General features: G+C 42.1%; 1 protein-coding gene across 8 annotated transcripts in view; it reads right to left on the minus strand.

Annotated features, from left to right (window-relative positions):
- The window catches only part of CLYBL (citramalyl-CoA lyase), a 255,557-nt gene extending 248,944 nt beyond the window's left edge, over positions 1-6,613 (minus strand). For 7 of the 8 annotated variants that reach the window (XR_003434655.1, XR_003434656.1, XM_027115903.1 and 4 more), the window contains exon 1: positions 6,518-6,598. Coding sequence is in view for 6 of the 8 variants with exons in the window: in XM_027115903.1 (XP_026971704.1) it covers positions 6,518-6,579 (62 nt within the window). In the remaining 2 variants the exon portion in view is untranslated. Of the gene's footprint in view, positions 1-6,517 lie in introns of all 8 variants that reach the window. The other variant, XM_027115900.1, reaches the window with a different exon arrangement.
- Between the last annotated feature and the right edge of the window lie 2,974 nt (positions 6,614-9,587).

The following is a 9,587-nucleotide window of genomic DNA, read 5'->3' on the forward strand; positions in this document are numbered from 1 at the left end:
CTAGAGAACTATCTGGCAGTCTATTTGTTTTGGGTCAACACCCCTTTCCCCAGTTTGGTGGTAGCCTTGAAAACCAACAGCTAAAACTACAGTGAAAACCAGCAGCCTGGCAGACACTGGAGGGGGCAGGGCAGGACTGGAGCTCTTTCAAAGCTCCACTCCCAGAAGACTGTCACTACTTGACCTGTCTGGTGGTTCCCTGGAAGACCCCACTGACCTGACTCAGAGTTGAACAGTGGTAACAGCATTTTCCCCGAAGTCATTTTTCAAAAACCAGCAGAAGCAATTATTTAACACCACAGCTACCTGAGATAGTAGATAACAGTTGGGGTAAACAACAGGCTAAAAAGAAGCTTAAACAGAAAAGCTGGAGAATGAGATAGCCATAGAGTTTGAAAAGCTCTAACATATTCCTGGGAATCTAAAAGTCTATGCACATGTGTAGGGCAGTTGATGGCAGACGCACCTTATAAGAAATACTAATGGAAGTTCTTCAGGCTGAAATTAATCCCAAACAATAATTCAAATTCATACACATACACAAAGAGCAATGGTAAAGGTAACTGTGTAATTATAAAACACTGTTTAAATGCATACTTCTGTGCCTTTCTCCTCTTGTCTAATTTTAAAAGCAACTATATAAAAAAATTATATAATTGTATTGTTAGGCCTATAACATTTAGAAACGTAATATATTTGCCAATAACAGCACAAAGGAGGTGGGTAGGAGCAAAGATGTACTGGGTTAAAGAAACGGCACCAGATGACAACTCAAATCCACAGGAACATTTGAAAAGAACCAGGAACAGTAAATAAGATGGTTGCTATAACAAATACTATAAAGTAAGTGTGTGTTTGTGTGTGTGTGTGTGTGTATTTGCATCTCCTTCTCCTAGTTTCTTTAAAAGACATAAAATTATATAAGTGATAACTACAAGCCAAAGCAATCTTGAGAAAGAAAAACAGAGCTGGAGGAATCAGGCTCCCTGACTTTAGGCTATACTACAAAGCTTCAGTAATCAAGACAGTATGGTACTGGCACAAAAACAGAAATATAGATCAATGGAACAGGACAGAAAGCCCAGAGATAAACCCATGCACATACAGTCACCTATCTTTGATAAAGGAGGCAAGAGTATACAATGGAGAAAAGCCTCTTCAATAAGTGGTGCTGGGAAAACTGGACAGCTACATGTAAAAGAATGAAATTATAACACTCCCTAACACCATACACAAAAATAAACTCAAAATGGATTAAAGACCTAAATGTAAGACACTATAAAACTCTTAGAGGAAAACATAGGCAGAACACTCTGTGACATAAATCACAGCAAGATCCTTCTTGACCCACCTCCTAGAGAAAGGGAAATAAAAACAAAAATAAACAAATGGAACCTAATGAAACTTAAAAGCTTTTGTACAGCAAAGGAAACCGTAAAAAAGACAAAAAGACAACCCTCAGAATGCGAGAAAATATTTGCAAATGAAGCAACTGACAAAGGATTAATCTCCAAAATTTACAAGCAGCTCATGCAGCTTAATATCAAAAAAACAAACAACCCAATCCAAAAATGGGCAGAAGACCTAAATAGACATTTCTCCAAAGATATACAGATTGCCAACAAACCCATGAAAGAATGCTCAACATCACTAATCATTAGAGAAATGCAAATCAAAACTACAATGAGGTATCACCTCACACCAGTCAGAATGGCCATCATCAAAAAATCTACTGACAATAAATGCCGGAGAGGGTGTAGAGAAAAGGGAACCCTCTTGCACTGTTGGTGGGAATGTAAACTGATACAGCCACTACGGAGAACAGTATGGAGGTTCCTTAAAAAACTAAAAATAGAACTACCATATGACCCAGCAATTCCACTACTAGGCATATACCCTGAGAAAACCATAATTCAAAAAGAGTCGTGTACCAAAAATGTTCATTGCAGCTCTATTTACAATAGCCAGGACATGGAAACAACCTAAGTGTCCATCATCGGATGAATGGATAAAGGAAGATGTGGCACATATATACAATGGAATATTACTTAGCCATATAAAGAAACAAAATTGAGTTATTTGTAGTGAGGTGGATGGACCTAGATTCTGTCATACAGAGTGAAGTAAGTCAGAAAGAGAAAGACAAATACTGTATGCTAACACATATATATGGAATCTAAGGGAAAAAAAATGTCATGAAGAACCTAGGAGTACGACAGGAATAAAGACACAGACCTACTAGAAAATGGACTTGAGAATATGGGGAGGGGGAAGGGTAAGCTGTGACAAAGTGAGAGAGTGTCATGGACATATATACACTACCAAATGTAAAACAGATAGCTAGTGGGAAGCAGCCACATAGCACAGGGAGATCAACTCGGTGCTTTGCGACTACCTAGAGGGGTGGGATAGGGAGGGTGGGAGGGAGGGAGACACAAGAGATATGGGAACATACGTATATGTATAACTGATTCACTTTGCTATAAAGCAGAAACTAACACACCACTGTAAAGCAATTATACTCCAATAAAGATGTAAAAAAAAAAAGAGTCATGTACCACAATGTTCATTGCAGCACTATTTACAGTAGCCAGGACATGGATGCAACCTAAGTGTCTGTCGACAGATAAATGGATAAAGAAGATGTGGCACATATATACAACGGAATATTACTCAGCCATAAAAAGGAACGAAATTGAGTTACTTGTAGTGAGGGGGATGGACCTAGAGTCTGTCATACAGAGTGAAGTAAGTCTGAAAGAGAAAAACAAATACCAGATGCTAACACATATATGGAATCTAAAAAAAAAAAAGGTTCTGAAGTGAGAGAGTAGCACTGACATATATACACTACCAAATGTAAAACAGACAGCTAGTGGGAAGCAGCCACATAGCACAGGGAGACCAGCTCGGTGCTTTGTGACCACCTAGAGGGGTGGGGGGAAGCTGGGAGGGAGACACAAGAGAGAGGGGATATGGGTATATATATATACATGTAGCTGATTCACTTTAGCTGTTTCTGTTATACAGCAGAAACTAACACAAAAATGTAAAGCAATTATACTCCAATAAAAATGTTAAAAAAATGATAACTACGACAAAGTATCACTGGATTTGTAACATATATAAATATAATATGTATAACAATAATATAAAAAGGAAGAAAAGGGAATAGAACTATATAGATATAACATTTCTCCATCTTCTGGAATTTAGTATATATCAAAAGTAGATTCTGATAAGTTAAGATGTATATGGTAACAGGTTATACATACAATGAAACACCCAGCCATAGGAAGGAATGGAGTTCTAATACATGCTACACCATGGAAAACTCTTGAAAACATTATGCTAAGTGAAATAAGCCAGAAACAAAAGGACAAACATTGCATGATTCCACTTCTATGAAATACCTAAAATAGGCAAATTCAGAGACACCAAAAGTAGAGTAGAGAATACCAGGTGCTAGGAAGGAGGAGTTATTGCTTAATGGGTACAGAGTTTCTGTTTGGAGCAACGAAAAAATCAGGGGGATAGTGAATATGATAATACCACTAAACTGTACAGTCAAAATGGTTAAGATGGCAAAGTTTATGTTATACATATTTTACCACAATTTTTTTTAAAAGATGCATATGGTAAGCCTTAGAGCAACCACTAAAAAAAATAGTGGAAAAAATCATTAAAGAACTAAAAAGTATTACATAAGAAAATATTCACTTAATGCAAAAGAAAGCAGTAGAAAAGGAACAGAGGAACAAAAAAGACATGAGACATATAGAAACCAATACCAAATAAACACATTACAAGAAAGGAAAAGTGCAGACCAATGTCGCTCATGAATACAGATGTAAAACCCTCAAAAAATATTTGCAAATCAAATCCAACAATGTATAAAAAGAATTATATGCCATGACTAAGTGGGATTTATGCCAGGTATACAAGGCTGGTCCAATATTCAGAAATCAATTAATGTATCCACCACATCAACAGGCTAAAGAAGAAAAATCATATGATCATATCAATTGATTACAGAAAAAGAACCTGACAAAATTCAACACTGATTCATGTTAAAAACAAACAAACAAACAAAAAACCTCAGTAAATAGGGAATAAAAATGTTCTACAAAACACCTACAACTAACATCAGACTTAACAGTGGAAACTGGATGCTTTCCCTAAGATTGGGAACAAGGCAAGAATGCCCCCTCTCATCACTCCTATTTAACATGCTACTAAAACCACTAGCTAGTGCAACTAGACAAGAAAAGGGAAAAGAGAATCTTACTGTATGATGAATATATGAAACAACTTCACTGAGGCGGATGGAAGAAAAAGGTGCTAACCTAAGTAACTGTGGAAATGAGTGGGACCTACAAGACTAAAGGGAAAGGAACTACACTAAGCACTGCACTCTAGTTGATAAAGCTTTTTTCCCATGGAGTATGGTCTAACAAGTCAGATACTGCTACATGTGTATGCTGAAACTGAATAACTGAGTAACTGTATGGCGCATGGTGGGAGCCAGGTTTCTCACTGGGGGAGTGAAAATTTACAAACAAGCAAGGTGAAGAGGCTAGAACGATTCATGTGATAATGGATTAGAATTGGAGACAGTATGAACTCATGTTTAGCTTAATACATATAGATACAGATGGTTACATCAGAAATATTTCTAGATGTGTATATATGCATGGGTTACTATTCACACATATTTCTTTGAGGATTTAAAAGACATCCCTAGCAATAGCACACCTACCTGTAGGCAGTTATGTTCCCCCAACTTGAGGACAGGGTATTTATATAAACTGAGAAGTGGCAATGGAGAGCTGCAAGGCTGGAGACAGGATAGGCGGGGAAGTATCAGGGACAGCAAGAGAGGCAAATGTTGGAGGGTCGGGAAGAGGTTTCAGCACCTGCCTAACAAGCAATGTTGCTGATACTCTAAAAACAGAAGAAAAAAGCCAACAGAAGCCAGTCCACTGGCCTGAAGCTGAAGTGCAACACAACTGGGACAGAAATTAAGGCATGTCTAGGCAAACTTTTCTAAGTTGACCTTGGGCACATTTACTTTTCCCATCCCCATGTGTTCTGAAGGTGCCAGGACCCAAAGGATTTAACTTGGGGTGTAGGCTCTGGGAAGGGCCCTGCATGAAAGCCTGCTGCCATGGCCTTGGTGGGGTGTGTAGGTGTGCTGAGAATGAGCCAATGTGCTAAGGGAGATGATGAGCATTGCGAGCTGAGCCCCAAGAGCCTTAGAAGTAGGTGACTGGGTGTGGTCATTTGACCCATTGAACAGGCCACAGAAGCTGGCCCCTTCACAGGCCAGGAAAGGACTTTCTGGAAGGGTCTGGATACACCCCTTCAGGGGCTCCTCTGGCTCCAGGGGTGAGCTCCGGTGTCCAGAGACATTACCAGGCCCAGATGCAGGAAATGGGAAGGTGGGATGCATAAAACCAGGTGGGTCCTGGTATGGGACACCGGTGAGTCAGGAAGCACGGAGCAAGCAGATATAAAAAAGTTCCAGACCAGGAGCCACTGACTTGGTTTCTGAACCCAACTCTGCCATTCTCTGCTTTGAGAGTCACATAGCCTCTCCGAGCCTCAGTTTCCTCATCTTTATGAATGACTCATCCAGCTTCTTCACATGGTGATCGGCGAACAGAATGAGATACCGTATGTGCATGTAGTTGGCAAACAAGCAAGTCTCAACCAGCGGTTCTCAAAGTGTGATCTGAGGACACCTGGAGGCGGGGGCGGGGTGCCCTGAGACCCTTTGAGAGGATCTGCCAGGTCTTCCCTTTTCCAAATAGACTGTGCATGAGCCTGAAATTTCTTGGTAAACTTCCTCCAAGGCAGCTGATATGAGACTCCAATGGTCCTTAATTAAACTGAAGAGATTTTCAAACATATAAAACCATGCCACTTTTTTTTAATAGTTATTTTCATTAAAGATGAAATTTGCGTTAAATTTGAATGGATTTGTTATTTTTAAATGAATATTTAAAATTTTTAATTCCTCATACCGTTAAAATCAACAGATACAAGCAAAAGCCCTTCGGGGTCCTCAATAATTTCTCAGCCTGTAAAGGGATCCTGAGACCGGACAGTTTGGGAACCGCTGTGACCAACAACAGTGGAGGCGAGCCGCCTCTCAGCATCCTCTGAGAGGCTGACTCCAGGCCCCCTTTTATAAAACACGCATTACGTTCACGGTTTCCACGTGTGGGGACGCTAGTTTTGTTTTCTGGGTCTCAGAGATCCAACGCTTGTACCCATTTTCCCGGCCCAAGTAAGGGCCCTCCCACAGGGAGGCACTGACAGTGTGGGGCGACCCTAGCGGGGGGTCGGCGACCTTGGCAGAGGTCGAGCCCGCGCGCGCGTGAGGCAAACGATGCTCCCGGCTGGCGGGACTTCCCGCCAGTGGACGAGGAGGCCGCGCCTGCGCGGCGTTGAGCCGGGTACCGACCCACGGTGAGCCTGACCGGGTAGCGGGGGACTGGGGACCTGCACTCACAGCCTCGGCAGCGCCGCTGCCGCCGCTCCGCGCGCCGCCCTCCTCAGCAGACGCAGCGCCATCTTGTCTGCGCGCGGGCCCCGCCCCCGCCATGTCCGTCTCCGCTTCGTCCCGCCCCTGTCGCCACGCCCCCACGCCGCCGCGTCCCGCGCACGTCCTGCCCAGAGCCCGTGTCTCCACGCCCCGCCCCGTCCCCGCAAGCCACGCCCCCCTGCTCTTGCGCACTTGCCCCCTCCGGCTGTCAGAACTTCCAGGCTGTAACGCGAGGCAAAGCAGAGTCCGAATGGGTGGATTTTGGGGTGGCTGAATCCAACCCTTCCCGTGCTTCTGGGTTTTTAGGGCGGGTTTTGAGAGACCTTGCATTTTCCCAGCCAGACGTGGCCAGATTTTCTAGGGATTTCTTTGTTGTTTTTGTTTAAATACTATACCTAACAAAGATTGTGAGTCTCACCGTGTGCGTGCCTCGGTTAACAGTCAATCCATTATGGGACATATATGACTGTAATAGGGTCAGAATAGATGCTGCTGGCAGCTTTCTGGGGCCAGAGAAATGCTTGTTGAAGACACGGGGCAGCGAACACAGCGCTTCACTCCAACTCCTTCCTGCCAGTCTGTCAAAACTCGGGCTTCACAGTCAGGAGAATGCTAAGGTATTAAAACAGCTTACCAGCTGTGTGACTTTGGACAAATGACTTAAGCTCTCTCTGCTGAAGTTTCCTCCTGTAAGATGGGAATATAAATAGTACTCATAGGGTTATTATAAGGATATGTTGCGTTAATATACTGAGAGCTTAAAACCTCTTCTGGCCCAGAACACACGCTCAGTAATGTTAATTACTTCTCATTATTATTATCATCACACCAATTCCTTTCTTAAAAATCTTTGGTGACTTCCAATGAGAAGTGTTAAAATGAAAAACAAAAACAAACAAAAAAAATGAAAAACAAATGAAGAACAACCTTGAAAATTCCCTGAGCAGACAAAATCTGTTTCATCATACAAGCAAAGCCTAATTTAGCTTATTTTGCAAGACAACTTGACCTAGGTCATTTCTTGTTTACGCCTCTGGAAATCATAAGCAAAAACTTGAACTATTTCCCAAGGTAACCACTGACAAATTCCCTATATTGAAGAAAACTCTAGTATTGTAACCAATCACTGTGAAGAATAAACAGTCACTACTTTCTCACTAAATAAGCTGCTTTATAACAATATATCCCTGAGCCTCATTCCACGTTTTTGTTTGAGTGCTCCCAGTTTGCAGAATGTCTTTTTGATGTGGGCACAATAAACTTTTACCAATTACTACTTTGGGGATTCATTGGGTTTACTTCTGTTATTTATGAACTTTTGACAGAAGCATTTAGAATAAAACCCCAGTTCTTCACCATGACCCTGAAGTCCTTACTCTATCTGGCCCCTGCCTGTCCCTTCAACCTTATTTCAGCCCTACCCATCTTCTTTCTGTGGGTTTTTTTGGTTTTTGTTGTCTTTTTAGTGCGATAAGCCCCTTCCCACTTCAGGGCCTTTGCATATGCTGTTTCCTATCCCCAGAACGCTTATGGCTATACTGTCGCATCCTCCTGGACATTTACCCTATCTACCACCTGCTCAAAGAGCCTGAGCTGACAACCCAAACTAGAGCATCCCCCTGGTCTATTTCACTGGCACAGCAACCTGATCATTTCCGTCACAGCCCTCATCACAACGTTTATCAATTTGGGAATTTACTTTCTTATTGTTGCCTTTCCCCTGGTGGTTCTCAAGGTGGGAAGGAACTACTGCCCATTATCAGGTGGCTTTCAGAGTGCATTATTGTCATTTAGGGTGCAGAGCTAGGGACGTTTGGGCAATCCCACTCATAGAAGGGCTGCTAGTGCTCTGGTCTAGAAACGCCATCTACAGGAATAGAATGTGAGCTCTTTGAGAGCAGGGACCCGGTATATCTTGTCATTGCTGTGTGCCCACAGCACCTGGCTCAATGACTTGTAACCTGTAGGTACTTAATAAATATAAGATGAAAATGTTCCTCTAGCCTCATTATAATTCTGAGAACTGACATATGAGTTGTTATCCTTACTAAAAATGCCCTGGTCCTTATGGCTTTTTAGGTAAAATACAACCTCCAATGACTTATTTGCTAAATGATCCAATATCTTTCAGATTCTGCTTGAAGAAATTGTAGCTGTGCCCATTCTCACCAGGACTGCTGTGGTTTTGTGGGTTTTTTTTAAAGGTTTACTTTTATTTATTTATTTTTATTTTTTGGGCTTCCGCAGTGGCACAGTGGCTAAGAATCCGCCTTCCAGGACATGGAAGCAACCTAAGTGTCCATCGACAGATGAATGGATAAAGATGTGGCACATATATACAATGGAATTTTACTCAGCCATAAAAAGAAATGAAGTTGAGTTATTTGTAGTGAGGTGGATGGACCTGGAGTCTGTCATACAGAGTGAAGTAAGTCAGAAAGAGAAAAACAAATACCATATGCTAACACATATATATGGAATCTAAAAAAAAGAAAAAAAGGTCATGAAGAACCTAGGGGCAGGACAGGAATAAAGACACAGACGTAGAGAATGGACTTGAAGACATGGGGAGGGGGAAGGGTAAGCTGGGACAAAGTGAGAATGTGGCATGGACATATATACACTACCAAATGTAAAACCAACAGCTAGTGAGAAGCAGCCGCATAGCACAGGGAGATCAGCTCGGTGCTTTGTGACCACCTAGAGGGGTGGGAAAGGGAGGGTGGGAGGGAGGAAGACGCAAGAGGGAAGAGATATGGGGATATATGTATATGTATAACTGATTCACTTTGTTATAAAGCAGAAACTAACACACCATTGTAAAGCAATTATACTCCAATAAGGATGTTTAAAAAAAAAAAAAAAAAGAATCCGCCTGCCAATGCAGAGGACACAGGTTCAAGCCCTGGTCCAGGAAGATCCCACATGCCACGGAGCAACTAAGCCCATGCACCACAACTACTGAGCCTGCGCTCTACAGCCTGTGAGCCACAACTACTGAGCCCGTGTGCCACAACTAATGAAGCCTGCGTGCCTA

This window comes from Aethalodelphis obliquidens, unplaced genomic scaffold, assembly GCF_003676395.1.
Source record: "Aethalodelphis obliquidens isolate GAN/ISIS:26980383/991018 unplaced genomic scaffold, ASM367639v1 scaffold15, whole genome shotgun sequence".
In the NCBI taxonomy this organism is placed as follows: Eukaryota; Metazoa; Chordata; class Mammalia; order Artiodactyla; family Delphinidae; genus Aethalodelphis; species Aethalodelphis obliquidens.